At 43.2% G+C, this 19,937-nt stretch overlaps 1 protein-coding gene across 1 annotated transcript in view; it reads left to right on the forward strand.

Moving 5' to 3' along the window:
- Positions 1-4,539: 4,539 nt before the first annotated feature.
- Positions 4,540-19,937, forward strand: part of hunk (hormonally up-regulated Neu-associated kinase) — a 68,523-nt gene continuing 53,125 nt past the window's right edge. Inside the window, exons 1-2 of the mRNA XM_041210694.1 lie at positions 4,540-4,985; positions 19,604-19,896. Coding sequence (XP_041066628.1) covers positions 4,761-4,985; positions 19,604-19,896 — 518 coding nt within the window. The 5' untranslated portion in view covers positions 4,540-4,760. The remainder of the gene's footprint in view (positions 4,986-19,603; positions 19,897-19,937) is intronic.

A 19,937-nucleotide genomic window follows, 5' to 3' on the forward strand; every position in this document is an offset into this window, starting at 1 on the left:
TGGCAACATAATTAATAGAGTATTGGCATGAGTACAGCTGAAAGATTCCAAAATGCTCAGGATTATTCTCTTTCTTTTTGCTGGACATAACTTGAAGACCAAGTGGGTAATATTTTTGTCACCACCCATATTATAAATTTCAAATACAAAAGCTAAACAATAATTGCTTTTTTCATCTACATGCAAGTTATTTTAACCGCCTTGAACTATTTAATGTGCTCAAAACACAGGCATTTAATATTAGAGAATAAACACAGTTTAATGCTAATGCAATGTAGAGAAGAAACTTACTTAATTATGAATTGAGAATTTAGTTCTTTTTCTATATATGAATCTAGTCTATTAGCACTCTAGTTTGGAAGACTAGATTCATTGTAGTGCTACGATCCTCAATACAGACCCAAAGTGAATAGAGTTCACAAAGGGAGTTGCCTGACTGAAAACTACAGCTGATTAATTCCAGCTGTTCACTCTTGTACAACACAATACATCACTGAACATCAGCCCTCAGGCAAGTTGACCGTACATATAAAACACATCCTCAATATGGCTAAATGGTTTATTTTCAGTGCCACTGCTGAAACAGAATGTTTTAATATTTTTATTAATCATTACTTCCCAATCCTACTTAAAATATTTTACAAAAAACACTATTGTCTTCAGAATTTTTAAAATTTATTCACAGGATGTGGATGTTGTTGGCAAAGCCAGCATTTATTGCCCATCCCCAATTGCTCTTCAGGTGGTGGTGAGCTGCCTTCTTGAATACAACTGAGTGACTTTCCATTACAGAGGGCAGTTAAGAGTCAACCGCATTGATATGGATCTGGAGTCATATGTAGGCCAGACCAGGTAACGATGACAGATTTCCTTCCCTAAAGGGTATTAGTGAACCATAGGTTTTAACAACAATCTGGTAGATTCATGGTCCCCGTTACTAATAGTAGTTTTAATTCCAGATGTATTTAATTGATTGAATTTAAATTCCATAACTGCCATGGCGGATTTGAACTCATCTCTCCGGATCATTCGTCTGGGCCTCCGTAGTACTAGTCCTGTTACATAACCAGTAACATGTTGTACCCCCAGAAAGAGACAGAAACTTTTCAAAGTGCTTCACATACAATTATTATCAATTATATGTTACTATGGAAAACGCATCTATTTTGCACACAAAATAATCTCACAGACAACAATAAAATGAATGAACAGTTCATCAGTTTTTAATACTTTCAGCTGAGGAAGGAATGTTCACCAGGACACTGGGGGAATTCCTTGTTGTTCCTCAAATTAGACCAGGAAACCTTAAACATTCACATGAAGAGCAAGGATGACACCTTCAACAATACAAGAGTCCCTTCATGATGGCACTAGAGAGCACTGAATGTGCAAAATGCTGACTCAGATGTGTTAGCAGCTGAGTCAAGTTGACTTTTCACAAACATTGTTTTTTATAAAGGAAGGTCAGGCTGATTGTTGCTTTGAATTAAAATCTTCCCATCACTTCACCATTTATCTTTGATGATTTCAGGCCATTTCGTATAATACATTCTACACCCTTTAAATGTGCCCAGAACAGCATATTTGTTTTAATTCATTCATGGCATGTTGGCTAAGCCAGAATTTATTGCACATCCTTAGTTCAGAGTGCATTTTTTTTAAGAGTCAGCCACATTGGTGTGGGTCTAGAGCCAGATCAGGTAAGGGCTGGTGGGCTTTTACAACAATCAGTATTAGACTTTTAATTCCAGATTTTTATTGAAATCAAATTTCACCATCTGCTGTGGTGGGGTTTGAACCCAGGTCCCCAAAACATTACCCTGGGTCTCTCGAATACTAGTCCAGTGACAATGCCACTATAGCATCACCTCCACATATATCATTCTGGAATCAGTAAAATACTAACAAAAAGTTACAAAGAATCACACTAAAAGGGGAAAATGTGGCCCTAGATGGTCAGAAGTTTTGAAAAGGATCCAGCAGTGCTAGAATTTTCTCAACTAATCAGGTGTTTCAGAAAAATCTCCCATTATGGTGAAATCTATTGCACTATTTTCCCCAATATTACATGATGTGGAGAAACTTCCACCCTGTCATAATAAAAACATAACTTTTCTGTGTGTCCACAAATAATAACATTACACGCCTTTAGAAAATATGAAAGAATAATTAGATGGCACCACTTACACAGATATTGACCAATTAAGTACACTTGATGTGTTACAGTCCAGTCAGGGAATCCAAGGTGGAATCTTCCTGGTGATGAGCTTGGAAGTGGGAAGGGCATTTAATTAGGCGGGATTGTGGTATACCAGAACCCCGCTACCTTCTCGTCTCCGCCAGGAATAAGCTCTGAGCGGGAAGGCCCATGGTCGACTTTCTTGCCCTGCCACCTATTGAGGCCTTTAAGTGACCAATTAATGACCTCCTCCCACCGTCGTTGGTATTAACCCAGTGGAGGGTGGGCCTGTCACCATGCTGCATGGATGTCAGCCAAAACCGCGCAGCTAGCTTGTCCCGTCCAGAGGGGGCAGTCCCTCAATCAAAGGCACTCAGTGCCTAATCAAGGGACTGAACATCGGGAAGGAGGGGGCCTGCTGAGACCCACCACCCTGCCTTTGCTGTCGACCCCCCCTTAGTCCCTCTCCCTCTGACCCCCACCCCATGAAACCCCGTTTAACTTACTTGTGGCCTGGGTCGTGCGATCCTAGGACTCCAGTGCCTGTCCTTCCAGCAGCAGCTTCAGTCTCCCCAGTGGCGTTGCAGAGCACAACAGCTGCCTGCCTCTGATTGGCCAGCAACTCTCGGTAGTGAGACTTCTGCCCCTGTGGTCTTGATTCCAGGGGAAGGTCCACCATTGGCCTTGCCCACTGCCTGATTGGCTTGTGGTCCAGTGGGCCATCTCAAAAAGATGCCGCACGGATCTCTCGCCGGCTCACCAGCCAGCAGGTGAGACTCCCAACAAAATTCTGCCTCAAGTTGCTGTGGCATAATGCACTTTTACATGCATGTAAAAGCTATGGATAGTGATGGTAGAGGCTCCAACATTCTGCCATGTGGCTGACTAGAAATCTCTCCTATTCTTACCTCCTGCGTTGGCGTGTGTCGGAAGGATTTGCAGGTTGATACTCGCTGTGCCACTGTACCTGGGGGCCAATTGTTTAATCAAACTGGAGGTAGAAATATCTCTTGATTAGCGTGACCTACTCATAGTGAGCATTGCAAAAGGTAAAACAGCCAGGAGCAAGTGTCAGCGGTAGGCAGAAAATAACATAATAGAAAGCGGCCAGCGTGAGATTTAGGAAAATTGTGGAGATTGAAGAAATAAAGTGGACGAAGGAAAATAGAGAGAGTGAGTGAGGGTAAGCAGCTTAAAATAAAAAAAGTAACAAATGGAGGGGGGGGGCAGGGAAAAGAAAAAGAGAAATTAAGAGTCAACAGAGTGAAAGCAATGGGGATAAAAAGAGGAACCCTACAAGGCCGAAAATCAGAGAAAGTGGAGACACAGAGACGGTAAACCAGTAGAGAGAACATGAGGGCGACAAACAGCAAAACATCAGCAGAAAGAGAAAACTTGGAGACACAAACTAAGCGTAAAAGATGGTGTTAGGGATGAAACGCGGGAAGAAAGGGAAAACTTGTTCACGATTCCCAGCAATTCAACCCCTCCACCCCCCAACCAAAAATAAAATTGGAGATAGAGCAGCCGAAAGGGAGAAACTAAAGGGGGCAAGGGGTTGGGTGCAATGAAAACACAAGGAAAGCAATTTACTGGATAACAAATAAAAAAAGCAGACGGATTTTCAAAGGAAGTAGATTAAAGGCTCTAGAAAGATGCAATTTATAAAAGGTAGAGGAAAGAACAAGCCGCAATCAAATTTGAGAGGAAACAGAAAGGGACGGTGGAGGGTGAAGTTAAATAAAAAAGAACATAACTCCAGAGGGACGAATCATTCCTCTCCTCGTTTACAAAAGGAAGAGGCCAGGGTCGCTCCCGCCTTCTAGAAATCTGAGAAGTTTGAAAGATTAAATCAGCAGTCGGTTTTCTTCCTGCAGCTCAGTGTGTGTGAGTGAGTGAGTGCAGAGAGAGAGAGAGAGCGAGAGCTCCAGTGACTGAAACTACCCAGAGATTTCTAAAGATGTTCCACCATGCAACGTCGCATGTGTTCCTGAAGGATCAGATGCTTTCACGGGGACTGGAGCTGAAAAAAAGGAAGTAACCGGGCCAGTAAATGAAATGAAAGGAGGGGCAAGCCCAGCTGGGGCAGATCTGGAGGGAAAGATGCAAGAGCTGCAGTCGTCGGAAAGTTCGCCGAGCTCACTCCTGAAGCCCCTGTGGGCACGGCAGTGTTGTCGGAATGAAGAGCCGCGTTTGACATGAGCTGTGAACCAGCCGCCTCAGATGTAAACATTGGAGCAACGTGGGGGCAGGCAGGCAGGCAGGCAGGGAGGGAGTGGGGGGGGGGGGGGGGGCAAAAAAAAAAGAGGCAACTTTTGTTTGGCGAAATAAAGCGTTTTATTTTTTTTTGGTCACTTCACTGAGGTGGAAAGTCACTGGAAACTTCCCAGGGGCGAGCGATTGCCTTTAGATCGCTTTTGTTGGCTGGCTCGTCCCGTCGAATGCTGCATCGCTGTTATTGTTACAGATACTGTGGGGAATCGGCGGGGATTTATTGATTTGTTCTGTCACTGCCGACTCCGCTTACCCCGCCCGCCGCCCGCTGGAAGAGGCAACGTCGAGAGATATCCCCAGCCCCAGGATGCCGGCGGCTGCCGGGGAAAGCTCGGACCATCCCGCCCTGGGAGACCTCCGCATTTCCAACTCCGGGATTTACCTCCCACTCTCCGTTTCCCACGTTTCTCGGGAATCGGTCCGGAACTTCCACCACAGCAAGCGGGTCGGCGGCTACCTGATCGGGAGGAAGTTGGGAGAGGGATCTTTCGCCAAAGTTAGAGAAGGATTACACGTCCTGACTGGTGAAAAGGTAACTCCGTCCCTCGCTTCTGTTTTTGAGTTTTGACGTTCACGTGGATCCTTGTTTGTCAATTGGCTCAAACGCCGGGAAAGCGTTTGGAAAAAAAGAAGTCTTTCACAGGTACAAGGAAACCCATTGCAAACGCCAGTGTTTTCCAAATTAGGGTCTACTGACCCGAAAGTTATAGCTCGTGAAATAATTTCCCCCTTTTCATATTTCCATCAAAATTCTGGGGATACACGGTAGACCAGCCAGCATCTGAATGAAGACAAGTTAACGTTTGGGCTGGATGCCACTGGTCAGAGGTCTGTTAATCCGTAATGGACACCCTTGACCAAAGTTATGTTAACTTGTGATGGATACTGGTGAGAGGTGTGTCCCCATGTGATGAACACCCATTCTTAGTTTGTCAACCTGTGATGAACAACCATTCTCAGTGTATCACCCTATGAGCAACACTTTTGGTCAGCAATGAATTAACCTGTGATGGAGACCCTTGGTCAGAGATATGTTAACTTGTGATGACTGCCCTTGGTGAGAGGTCTCTTGATCTATGAGGAATGTCACTGGGCAGGGGTCTGTTAACCTTTGAACAACCTCTTGGTCAGAGCTGTGTTAACTTATCCCTTTTGCTTTTAAGATAATGTTGGACCTGCTTTGTAGTTCCAGTGTTTTCATATTTTCAGCAGTAGTTTTTCTTTTTATCTCAACTCCTGATTCCCTGCTGTCCTCACAAATGTCTGGATCATGGATTTTGTCATATTTTCTGTAATTTCCAGTGCAAAGTTCTGAGATAATATACTTGACCATGTTATTTTAGCCTGAGAAAAGCTATTTCCTGACTCCCAAGTCTTCCGCCCACCATCACGGCTCAAAGCCATCAAGCCCTGTCCATCAGGATATCAATGTAATACTGAGTCTTCGCTCTAAGAAAGTTCTAGCTTTTGGCCTGCTTCCTGGTAGAGGGAAAATATTACTTGTGGGACTGTACTTTGGAATGCCCCATCTTAAGGGAAAAAGCAGACAAAAAAGAAAGGAAAGCACTGATGGAGAAACTAAAACAGAAAATGCTGGAATTACTCAGCAGGCAGCTAGCATCTGTGGAGAGAGAAACTGAGTTAATGTTTCAGGTCTTTGATCAGAGAAAGTTGACTCTGAACAAGTATTGATGCCAGTGTTGAAAGTCAGCATTAATTTTATCAGCCGTGCTCACCTCATTGCCATTATCCTATCTTTAGCACCAAGAGATCATTGAAATGCTCATAGATTGGATGAAAATAATTCAACTGAAAGGGTAGCTGACACTGTGTCAAGAAGTTTTAGATAGTCTTTTGCTGATGATCTGCTCTGAATAAAAGTCAAATGTGCTTTTTGGTAAATTTGTACTCCAGTGCATCCTTGCCACAATGGAGTACTCATTTTCCTTCATAATTTTGTTTTTGTTGTTAAACTAAAGAACACCAACTATCTTTTTTTCTTACAACTCCAGTTAATTCATTGCCATTTGATGTTGTTCCTTATTTGGGTATATATAGTCCTGTATATTTTTAGTCCAAGTCTAGACAGGCTTGAGTTGTAATAACAGTGTTCAGTTCAGAATATGCATTTTTTGCAAAATCCAAATACTTCTTCAACAACCAAACTAACAACTTCAACTCTGCTAACCAATTCTAAGAGATAAAAACAAAAAAACTGCGGATGCTGGCAATCCAAAACAAAAACAGAATTACCTGGAAAAACTCAGCAGGTCTGGCAGCATCGGCGGAGAAGAAAAGAGTTGACGTTTCGAGTCCTCATGACCCTTCGACAGAACTTGAGTTCGAGTCCAAGAAAGAGTTGAAATATAAGCTGGTTTAAGGTGTGTGGGGGGGGGCGGAGAGAGAGAGAGAGAGAGAGAAGTGGAGGGGGGGTGTAGTTGTAGGGACAAACAAGCAGTGATAGAAGCAGATCATCAAAAGATGTCAACAACAAAAGAACACATAGGTGTTAAAGTTGGTGATATTATCTAAACGAATACTCAGTCCTTGGCTTGCTGCATTGTTCCAGTGAAGCCCAACGCAAACTGGAGGAACACCTCATCTTCCGACTAGGCACTTTACAGCCTTCCGGACTGAATATTGAATTCAACAACTTTAGGTCATGAGCTCCCTCCCCCATCCCCACCCCCTTTCTGTTTCCCCCTTCCTTTTTTTTCCAATAAATTATATAGATTTTTCTTTTCCCACCTATTTCCATTATTTTTAAATATCTTAAAATCTTTTATGCTCTCCCCACCCCCACTAGAGCTATACCTTGAGTGCCCTACCATCCATTCTTAATTAGCACATTCGTTTAGATAATATCACCAACTTTAACACCTATGTGTTCTTTTGTTCTATTGTTGTTGACATCTTTTGATGATCTGCTTCTATCACTGCTTGTTTGTCCCTACAACCACACCACCACCCCCCCTCCACTTCTCTCTCTCTCCGCCCCCCCCACACACCTTAAACCAGCTTATATTTCAACTCTTTCTTGGACTCGAACTCAAGTTCTGTCGAAGGGCCATGAGGACTCGAAACGTCAACTCTTTTCTTCTCCGCCGATGCTGCCAGACCTGTTGAGTTTTTCCAGGTAATTCTGTTTTTGTTCTGCTAACCAATTCTCCTGATGAGCTTCACCAATTTTTTCAGTCACCTTGGTGGTGAAAGGGGAGAGGCAAACCAATTTGGGAAGGGTTCCTACAACATAAATACATGCCTCTGAAATAACAGCCCAGCGGAAGCATTCTTCTTAGTGCAAGATCACAAGGCTGCAAAATGATTTCATCTCACCCTTCTAATGGGGGAGGATAGCACAGGTTATAGTTGATCATGGTGGGGAACAGATATGGACATTTTTTCCATTGAAATAGAAAACATATGGCAGCCTTTGTCACAGTCTAAAGAGGACACAAGACATGTCAGGCTGGATCTTACCAGGGGCTTTGGGACCAATTGGGCTGCACAGCAGTGCAATAATGAACAAAACCTAGGCTGGCAGGTGTATAGGGATGGAGGAGAATCCTTCCCCTGGATCAGTTTTCGCTGCAGTTGTGACCTTTCATGCTAACCGTCCTACCACTGGGGCATGGAAAACCCGGTTCTGATGACCCACTGATCCCCATTAAGCTGGCGGCCTCCACATGTGGCAATGGGCAACTCCACCCATGGCAAAATCAGAATAGAGGTTTTAACAAACGTGATTAACTGCGTGGAGTGGCAGAAATACTTCAGGGAACTGTCCCCACATAGCTAACCTCATTTTTCTGGTTCCCTTGTCTCAAATCTTGCCATCGTGAGACTGGAAGAATTCAGTGCTCAGTATTTACTTAAAAAAATACCAGTTCCCAAGCAGTGACAATAACAACAGCTTGAATTATGCAGTTAAATGTCCCAAGGGGCTTCACAGGAGTGGTATCAAACAATACTTGATATTGAGCCATATATGAGGATGACCAAAAATGTAATCAACGTGATACTTTTTAAGGAGTATCTTGAAGGAGGAGAGAGACATAGAGAGGTGGAGTGGTTTAGGGAGGGAACTCTAGAGCTCAGGGCTAAGACAAATGAAGGCATGATGGATTGAGTAGAATCGGGGATGTCCAAGAAGTCAGAATTGGAGGAGCACAGAGATCTGGCAGGATTGTGGAGCTGGAGGAGATTTTAGAGCTACGAAGAGGTGTGCTCGTGGAGGAATTGGAAAATGAGTATGAGGATTTTAAAACCAGTGTGCTGCAGACTAGGAGTTAATAAAGTCCATGTGCACAGAGGTGATGAGTGAATGGGAATTGATGCGAGTTAGGATACAGGTAGCAGAGATTTGGATGAGCTCAAGTTTACAGAAGGTGCTAGGTGGGGCGCTGGTTAGGAGAGCATTGGGATAGTCATGGTGGAATATGGGATTGAAAGTTTCTGCCCATGGTTTCCCAAGTACAGAGTACTAACCTCAACCAAGCTACTATGTAATGGGGTTGCAAGGAAATCAGGCAGTTCAGTAGAGGAGTGAGGAATGAAGATTCTTGAAGACTTATCCACTGTATATTTCAGAGTAGCATTAACAGAAGCCTGGAACAGCATGCGCTGTCTTTGGACACAAATGATATACATAAATGTAGTTTGTAAAATTTCAAGTTTTGAAGGTTGAAAGATGATCTAATTGATATGGTTAAAAGATTAAAGAGATTCAATTGTATAGACATAGAGAAACCAGTTCCTCTCATGGAGAACCCTGAACAAGGGAGAAATAATCTTAAAATTAGGGCTAGGCCAATTAAGAGTGAAAATAGCCAGCATTTTTCACACAAAGAGCAGTGGAAATCTGGAGCTCTCTTACCCCAAAAAAGCTGTAGATGTTGGGACAATTGAGATTTACAGTGGTTTGTTACATAAGAGTAGGAAGGAATAGTCTAAAGAAGGTAGTTTTGCCATTCGCAGGCCAAACTGCAAAAGGACACATGTGCTGTCAAATCTACTTCTGTATTGTGTATGAGATTAAATATTAGTTTGGATGGTCTCATTCCAGTAGATGTGGCATACATCAAAAATAGATTGCACAACATGACACTAAAGTAGCGATCTCAATGGCCCTGCAGGATCTATGAATGTAGCACCAATGTAGCAGGAATTACTTTTCTAAGACTGTAATGTTTCACGTAGTAATGTTTTTGTAACTGTACACCTTCAACAGGCCATTGAGATACTTGAGGGAATTTTTACTTGCTGAGAGGAGAGGGTTTGAAAGTGTATGGGGGGGTGCGGGGGTATGGTGTTAAAAGCACTGAAACTGACAACATACACCGAAGCAGGCTCCAACCCCACCAACCTCAGCATTCAACTCTAGTACATTCATGAGGAGCGTTCTTGGAGAAGTGGGTTGTCAATTTCAGTGCGTTAATAGCTCATAAAGAGTGATATTAACATAGATTTTGGGATTTAATGGTGGCTGAACCAGTTTTCCAGGCTTCCTGGAACTTGTCAGTGAAAGCAAGGAGAGAACTTAGCAGCAATTGAGGGGGCTGAAGAAATAACAGGCAAAATATTCCAATAAATATTGAAGCCACACAGCTGCTTTGTTGTTTAATTGTGTGAAAGACTTTTGCTTGCAGTGGTTGTGCTGAGAGGTTAATTTCATTACTTTACAGGTGACTTTCACTACTTCCGAGGTTTGTATGCCTGATCTCCAGTTTGCTGCTGTGATCTGTCAGATCAGCATAGGTGCTGATTATTTCTGTTTTATTTTGGACCTCAGATGAGAATCACAATGACCAGTAGCATCAACAGCACTAGCAGTAAGCCAGGTGAGCACCAGCAGCAGGAGCACTGCCAGTAGCAACAGCAGGAGCAGCAAAAACCTGCTCCTCACAGAGCTGCCTCTCCACTGGGAAGAGGGGATGAGTAAAGAGATGTACCCTGCAGGAGGCCATCCCAGTTACACAGGGTCTACAGACCAGAGAATAAATTTCCTCAACATGTCCAAGACTGGTGTCTCAGGAGGTTCAGGGTCTTGTGTCAATGGTGGCAGACATTTGCAGCTTGCTGGAACAAGACCTGCTGCAGGTGGGTGGACCTGTTGGCTATGCTTTCCCAGTAACTGTCAAAATCACCACCATCGTCAACCTCTTTGCCTCCCACTCTTTCCAGGGCTTTGCTGGAGATGCTTGCAGGATCTTGCAGTTGATGGACCACAAATGCAGAAGACAGGAAACTGATGCCATGTTTACCAGGCAATTATGTACACTTTGCCGCCAATGATGCCAATTGGAACGAACAGGCACTCAGGCTTGCGGCTCTGATTGACTTTCTGTGGGTGTAGGGCATCATTGATGCACCCATGTGGCAATTAAGGCACCTCCAGATCATCCTGAAGTAACCATCAGCCACAAGGGGTGTGTAGCTGGGGCACAACAACAAAAAGATTGTTTATGAAATTAAAACAGAAAATGCTGGAAATGCTAAGCAGGTCTGGCAGCATCTGTGGAGGGAGGAACAGAATTAATATTTCGTGCAACCTTTCATCATCTGAATACTTCAGCACCTGCAGAATTTTGCTTTTATATGATGTTTTCGCAGGTGTATGCAAGACTCCCAGGCAGCTGCCATGATACTTTTGTCCTGGGTTAGTTCAACCTCCCTGACCTCTTTGCACCTCGGCTTGCCAACTGGCCACTTGGAGACCCATGTAATTGTGTCTGATGAACCATGAGCAACCCAACTAATGAGGCCCAGGAGTGAAAGGATGGAAGCCGTATGACAATCAGATGTTTCATTTTGCAATTCATCGACATGCTAAAGATGCACTTGAAGCACCTCAACAGATCTGGTGGTGCCCTTTAATATACAGTAGTCAAAGTCTCCAGAATAATTGTGACGTTGTGTGCTCTGTGCAACATTACACAACAGAAAGGCTTGCGTCTTCCCCCAACACAAAGCGGTCCTGCGAACAAACAGGCGTTGCTTTCACAGCCCCCTATTGTTCAATGTTGATACTTGTTTTAGCATAGTTCACTAGCGAAAAGACCACTTGCCAGACAGCAACCAAAATGGGCAACACAGGTAAACATATAATATTTATGTGGCTTTAAAATCAAACAGAAACATAATAATGTTCTTACAATGTGTAACATACCAATGTGCATATGCTTGTGGAGATACAAATCTTTGGTCTTCCTCTTCCTAGCACTTCATTATGAGGCAACCCCTCATAATGGTTTCTGCAGAGCTAGGGGCAGGCTGCTCAGATCTCGACACTGACCACAGATCCCCATTCTGACCCCTCAGACACTCTTGACCAAGATCCTATGGGTTTTGAAGTCCATGAAGACCCTTTCAAAGATTGCTCCGTTTGCATTTGTATAGAAGCAGACTGTGCCATCGGAACACATGGCAGCCTGGGACTACTGACTGAGAGGTGGGGTGGGTGGTGGGGGCAACAGGACAGAAGTGGAAGTGCTTTGAGTTGAGTCCACACTTCCATGTTCCCTTTCACCATCATTCTTCTTATGATCCACTTGCATTCATTGCTAGAAATAAGCTGGAGAATGCTTTGCTTCAAATCAGTGAAGGAATGAACTGCCAAGGCTAGGGTTTCATGAATACTATTTAAAGTGACTTTTTTTGAGTGAGCATGCTATTGGTGAATGCCGGCATACACTCATTTGATCGCCATGTTTGATCCTTCATGAAAGTGGTGACTCTTTCCATGGATGAAGACATCATTGCAAATGCCTGCATCATGTCACTCATGCTTGAGGTGGACTCTTCCAGTCTCTCTGAAAGCATGCACAGTAGGACTGGAAAGCCTGCCAGTACATTGCACATTCATTGCTGCTGCTCCAGAAGCTGCTCATTGTCAACGACCCTTGAGGTTCACAATCTACATCCAGCCGAGCAGAGGTCAGAACTGCCTACGGTCTCTGATGGAGACTCTCCACAGCTGACCCTGACTCCACCATCTACTCTTGTGCACTTGCGATGTGTGAATCACCTGGTGAGAACCCAACTATTTGTCTTACTGAATTTGTTTGCACTGAAGCGTGAATATTTGAGCTGTTGCATGGTCTGAATGAGTGCTGTGACAGTGCACCCTCAAAATATCTGAGGAGTAGATGTTTTCCTCCAGCACCACCTCCTGTCAGATACTTGAAGAGCCTATGAGAGATTAAAGACATGAATTAGATCTGTCAGGGTAAGAACGAAGGTGTTTAGTGATCATATTCCACTGCCTTCTGACATCAAGTCAACATTTAAAAAAATTCTTTCATGGGACATGGGTGTCACTGACCAGGCCAGCATTTTTATCATCCATCCCTAATTGTTCTTGAGAAGGTGGTGGTAAGCTGCATTTTTGAACCGTTGCAGTCCAGGTGGTGTAGGTACACCCACAGTGCTGTTAGGGAGGGAGTCCTGCGATTTTAACCAAGCAACAGTGAACGAATAGCAAAGCATTTCCAAGTCAGGATGGTTTGTGGCTTGGAGGAGAACTTGCAAGTGGTGATATTCCCATGTGTCTGCAGCCTTTGTCCTTCTAGGTGGTAGAGGTTGTGGGTTTGGAAGGTGCTGTCGAATGAGCCTTGGTGAGTTAGTGCTGTATGCCATGTGGCTGTGAGATATTTAATTCTGTCACCAGGTAGCTGAGAAACTCCATCTCCAATGGCCAAGGACACTGAGACTCCACTGATGTCCAGTGCCTCCTCTGAAGTTATCTGTTGTGTGATTGATATAGGACCACCTCTGGATCTCTGCCTCATCTGTGTGTTCTGTGCTCTATTCTCCAGCAAGGATGGAAAGAAGAGATGGAAAGAAGGCTCTGTCATTGGGAAAATGCTGAAATCCATTATTAAGGAAGTAGCAGCTGGACATTTAGAAAATCCTAATGAAATCAAACAGAGTCAACATAGTTTTATGAAAGGGAAATAGTGTTTAACAATTTTTTTTGAGTGCGTAACCATCAGGGTGTATAAAGGGTAACCAGTAGATGTGGTGTTTTTGGATTGCCAAAAGGCAATGGGAATCAGGTGGAAAACTCTCCGTTGGTTCGAGTCATATCTAGCACAAAGGAAGATGTTTGTGCTTGTTGGAGGTCAGTCATCTCAGTTCCAGGACATCACTGCAGGAGTTCCCCTCTAAGTCACTTACCATTCTGACTTGGAAATATATCACCGTTCCTTCACTATCGCTGGGTCAATATCCTGGAACTTCCTCCCTAACTGCACTGTGGGTGTACCTACACCACAAGGACCGCAGCGGTTCAACAAGGCAGCTCATCACCGCCTTCTCAAGGGCAATTGATGTTGGGCAATAAAGGCTGGCCTAGCCAGCAATGCCCACATCCCGGAGATGAATTTTTAAAAATTGATAAGGTGCGACAGAAAAGGTTACTGCACAAGATAAGAGCACTTGCTGTAAGGATTAGTATATTAGCAAGGATAGAGGATTGGCTAATTAACAGGAGTCAAAAAGTCAGGATAAATGTGCACCAAGAGGAATGGTTGTATCTGCAATGTAAGCAGGTGCAAGGAGTGATGTGCTGGAGTAGGCATGAGCAGGCAAAGTGATGGGGTCAGCACGATACACATATCAAGATTTAGTTGAATGTGCCAGTGTACTTGCCTTTTCTGCCCTGATTAATCATTAAACTGCTTTTGGCACTGAATCCTGTAGTGTGACAACATACTCCTGCTGCTGACCTAACGAGCTGCCTCCAGCCCACTTCTTGGTTTTGCTCACGAGTTTCAGTTACTCATCAATCACAAGCATTTCCCTAAGAGCACCAGCTTGTTTGATCAAAGAAGTCTGTTCAAACATGCAATTTACATTTTAAAATTATTCAAACTACTGCATTTCTAAAATTACTTGACTTACTGCACCTTTAAGATTTGCTCAGATTACAGCATTGTCAAAGCCAGAATACTTTTCTTAGAACAGTCCAACTGCAAATGAATCAGTAAAACAATTATTAGTAAATTAATTCTGATCACCTCTTGTCTATAGGAAATAGTATCTCCCTGTGGGTACTTTCAGCGAGGTGTAGAGTTGGAATGTTGGGACTTCATTCTGACAGTTCCTTCTTTTGTTCTCCCACCTTCAGAATCCATCAAGTGTCAACTTTGTAGTGTTCCTTTAAATTGGAGTTAAAATCGACTCATGTCGATGTCAAGAAGGCGAATGGAACGCTATCCTTTATTACCAGAGGGATTGAATATAAAAGTAAGGATGTTATACTTCAGTTACACAGGGTATTGGTGAGACCACACCTCGATTACTGTGTGCAGTTTTGGTCTCCTTGTTTAAGGAAGGGTGTAAATGCATTGGAGGCGGTTCAGAGGTGATTTACTAGATTGATACCTGGAATGAGCGGGTTGTCTTATGAGGAAAGATTGGACAGACTGGGCTTGTTTCCACTGGAGTTTAGAAGAGTGAGGGGTGATTTGATTGAAGTATACAAGATCCTGAATGGCCTTGACAAGGTGGATGTCAAAAGGATATTTCGTCTTGTGCGTGAATCCAGAACAAGAGGGCACTGTTTTAAAATTAGTGGTCACCCTTTTAGGACAGAGATGAGGAGAATTTTTTTTTCTCTCTCAGAGGGTTGTGCGACTTTGGAATTCTCTGCCTCAGAAGGTGGTGGAGGCAGGGTCATTGAATATTTTTAAGGCAGAGGTGGGTAGATTCTCTCAGTTCCTTCGCCTCAATTGCATCTGTTCTGATGATGCAACTTTCAAAAACAGTTCCTCTGACATGTCTTCCTTCTTCCTTAACCGAGGTTTTCCACCCATGGTGGTTGACAGGGCCCTCAACTGTGTCCGGCCCATCTCCCACGCATCCGCCCTCACGCCTTCTCCTCCCTCCCAGAAACATGATAGGATCCCCCTTGTCCTCACTTATCACCTCACCAGCCTCCGTATTCAAAGGATCATCCTCCACCACTTCTGCCAACTCCAGCATGATACCACCACCAAACACATCTTCCTTTCACCCCCCCGCTGGCATTCCGCAGGGATCGTTCCCTCTGGGACACCCTGGTCCACTCCTCCATCACCCCCTACACCTCAACCCCCTCCCACGGCACCTTCCCATGTAACCGCAGAAGGTGCAACACCTGCCCCTTTACTTTCCCTCTCCTCACCACCCAAGGGCCCAAACACTCCTTTCAAGTGAAGCTGCATTTCACTTGCACTTCCCTCAATTTAATCTACTGCATTCGTTGCACCCAATGCGGTTTCCTCTACATTGGAGAAACCAAACGCAGACTGGGCGACCGCTTTGCAGAACACCTTTGGTCTGTCCGCAAGCATGACCCAGACCTCCCTGTCGCTTTCCATTTCAACACTCCACCCTGCTCTCATGCCCACATGTCTGTCTTGGCCTGCTGCATTGTTCCAGTGAAGCTCAACACAAACTGGAGGAACAGCACCTCATCTTCCGACTAGGCACTTTACAGCCTTCCGGACTGGATATTGAGTTCAACAATTTTAGATCATGAGCTCTCTCCTCCATCCCCACCCCCTTTCCAATTCCCCCCTTTTTTTCCCAATAATTTATATCGATTTTTCTTTTCCCACCTATTTCCATTATTTTTAAATGTATTTCCATCCATTGTTTTATCTCTACCTTTTAGCCCATTTCGATTCTTTCACCCCACCCCCACTAGGGCTATCTGTACCTTACTTGTCCCGCTTTCTACCCTTAATTAGCACATTCCTTAGATAATATCACCACCTCAACACCTCTTTGTCCTTTTGTCTATGACATCTTTTGGCGCCCCCCCCCACCAACCTTCTCCAGCTCTACCCTCCTCCACCCCCCACCCCAAACCAGCTTATATTTCACCTCTTTTCTATCTTTACTTAGTTCTGTTGAAGAGTCATACGGACTTGAAACGTTAACTGTGTTCCTCTCCGCAGATGCTGCCAGATCTGCTGAGCTTTTCCAGGTATTTTTTGTTTTTGTGTAGGTAGATTCTTGTTGGGCAAGGCAATCAAAGGTTATCGGTGTTAGATGGGAATGTGGAAATCGAAACACAGGAAGTTCAGCCATGATCTTATTGAATGGCGGAACAGGCTCGAGGGCCAAATGGTCTACTCCAGTTCCTATTTGTTATGTTATGTGGATCATCATCACATCCGCTCAACATAAAATTGGTTGGGGAAGCAACAAAGACCGATGAAAATGCAATGGTTGGACTAAAATACCGCTGACAGACATGTAGCACTTATTTCCAAGTTTCCGACATGCTACCAGCAACTGCCCCACCCTTGCTTCAAGCATATTGGCGAGTCAAAACTCCCCCCACCCCCTTTATCCACTGGTAACACTTTGCATAGTTGACCATCAATACGTGTTAAATGTGCCTTCTTGCAATTAAATTTCAACTTATTTTCAAATTAAGACATGATTAGATAAATCAAAGTCAATTGATGGCAGCATCAAACACATTTAATTTCTTGGTGAGCTCAGAATTATACAAATACATGGACTTCCAGAAGGCATTTGATAACATCCCTCATAAGAGACAGATAGCTAAAGTTGAAATTCATGGAAATGAAGGCAAATTGGCTGAGTGGCAGGAGACAAAGATTAGGGATGATAGGAGGTACTCTAATTGGCAGGATGTGACTAGTGGTGTCCTGCACGGATCTGTGTTGGAGCCTCAACTACTCACTGTATTCATTAATGACTTAGATGAAGGATAGAATGTCATATAAACAAGTTTAACATAGATGGCATTGTAAGCAGTGTGGGTGGAAGCATAAAATTACAAAAAGGTATTAATAAATTAAAATGGGCAAAGCTATGGCAAATGGATACAGGCAAATGTGAGACCATCCACTTTGGACATAAAAAGGATAGAACAGGGTACTTTATAAATGGTAAAAAGCTAGAAACAGTGGAGGTTTAAAGATCTTTGAAGACCCTGTTACATAGGTCATTAAAATGTTATGAACAGGTACAGAAAATCATGCAAGCTAATGGAATCTCTAGTCTTTATATCTAGAGTGCTAGAATACAAGGGGATAGAAGTCATACTTCATCTATGCAAAGCCCTAGTTAGAGCACACCTGGAGCACTGTGAGCAGTCTGGGCACCACACCTTAGGGAGAATATATTGGTTTTGGAGTGCAGCATAGATTTACCAATATGATACCCTTAATTCCAATACTTAAATTTCAAGAAGAGATTACACAAACTAGGGTTGTATTTTCTGGAATTTAGTAGGTTAAGGGGTGATTTGATTGAAGATTTCAAGGTGAGAACAAGGTGAGTTTGGATCAAATGCAAAATGACCACCATTGACTTGATATAACTAGTTGGGATCACAGTCAAAAGTATTGCTGAAAAGAAGTGACATGCTGTTGCAGCTTTTCGTCTTACACTCAACAGGACAGACACAAAAGTACAAAACTTCAAAGGGAACAACAATTTATACTGCATGAGAAAAGGCATTCTGATTGGTTGGCAGTTTGTAAAAAAGGTGCAATATCTGGACATCTTCCTTTAGCCTGCTGAGGATAGGTCCTTACAAATGAATATATGTAGAATCTAGCACGTGTAAGTGAGCTATAATGTGAGCCCAGCTAAATTGTTAGTGTAATTTGTGGCAAACTAGGGATTGTTCAGCAAGTGTTGCTCAATTGTGGAATCACAGCTAATGTTAGACATTATGTTCTGAGTTTTGCAAGCACTGGTTGGCTGAGTAAGATCAGCACTCTGCCTATTGTAAACAGCTGAAGGGACATGCCGTTTGGTATGATCCATCAGTCATTGGGACACATGGCCTATGTACCTGACATCACAGCGGCACTGAAATTCATTAACCATGTTTCACATTTGTGTGGTAGGCAGTAAGTATAGCTTGCTGTATATCGCGCACATGAATGGGCCTAAGGCTGCTATTTTTGGACCTGAAAAGTTGCCAGTCTACCTCAAATTACCCTGGAAGGGTAAAATATCTCAAAGGTTTGAGCAACAGATGAAGCTAGCTGTTTCACACTGCTACTATGCAGTGGCAATACGAGTGGTGGTTTCACTAACAGGATGCTGCCATCAAGCCACACAAATGAGTGATGTGGTATATCAGTTTCAATGCCTGTGTGATGCCACGTACATAGGCCATACCTCCCAATGACTGGCAGATTGTATCAAACGGCTTGACCCTTCAGCTGTTTCCAACTGGCCGAGTGCTGACTATATTCAACCAAGCTTGCGAAACTCAGCATATAATGTCTAATTTTAGATGTGTTTCCGTGATTGGACAGCACTTGCTGATCAATCCTAAGTATGCTAAAAATTATACTAAGAACCAATTTAAGGTTATCAGTTGGGGTCACGATGTGGCTTACTTAGCTTGTTAGAAGCCACATATTTTCATATGCAGGTACCTGTCCTCCGCAGGCAAAAGAAATATGTCCAGGCATTGCACCTGTTTCTGAATAAACAAAAGGGGGAACAATAGCTCCCTGGTGCATTCACCATAGCAATGCCTTGCCTAATCAGAGCTGACTCGCCAACCTATCAGCGCTGTTTTTCTCACGCAGTTTAAATGGTTTTCCCTTTGAAAATTGGCATTCTTGCATGTGTCCTGTGGAGTGCTAGATGAAAAGCTTCAATAGCATGCCTTTTTTTTAGCAAACTCAATTACAATCACAAGTATCAGAATCTGTAAAACATGTTTTGAGAAATGGATGCATTCATTGTTGTTGCCAGAACTATTCAACATGATGGGTCTGAATTATTAAAGAAAATAATTACTGTAAGTCAATAATGCTTTAATGTTGTACATTGTACACCTTGTGTAATGCTCTTAATTCATTATGAAATTGTTACTGTCTCTCACAGATCCGTAATCATGAATACTTTACTTAGTGCTACAATATATAATTCTAAATGCACTCTCCAGACTGTATAATTGTACTGTTGGGTTTTTCCACAGTTCAAGTGGACATAGTCTGAACATTTCATATACTTATGAAATCTAAGTGACAGCATGGCATCCTTTTTTTATTATAAATTATTATCTTTCCAAATGGAATTAACTAGTCAGTTAGCTAAATACAGAGGCTGGAGTGGTCTCTATATTGAACATTAATCATAACTTCTGTAAATTGTTAGGTGGCTGTGAAAGTTATTGATAAGAAGAAAGCCAAGAAAGACTCCTATGTAACAAAGAACCTACGAAGAGAAGGGCAAATTCATCAAATGATCAGGCATCCGAATATTACACAGCTTTTGGACATATTAGAAACAGAGAATAGCTACTACTTGGTAATGGAGTTATGCATAGGAGGCAACTTGATGCACAAAATATATGACAGAAAAATACTGGAAGAAGCAGAGGCACGCCGATACATCAGGCAGCTCACTCTAGCAGTGGAGCATCTACACCGAGCTGGAGTGGTCCACAGGTATGTGTGTGTGTGTGTGCGTGTGTGCGTGTAACAGCTCT

This window comes from Carcharodon carcharias, chromosome 18, assembly GCF_017639515.1.
Source record: "Carcharodon carcharias isolate sCarCar2 chromosome 18, sCarCar2.pri, whole genome shotgun sequence".
Lineage (NCBI taxonomy): Eukaryota > Metazoa > Chordata > Chondrichthyes > Lamniformes > Lamnidae > Carcharodon > Carcharodon carcharias.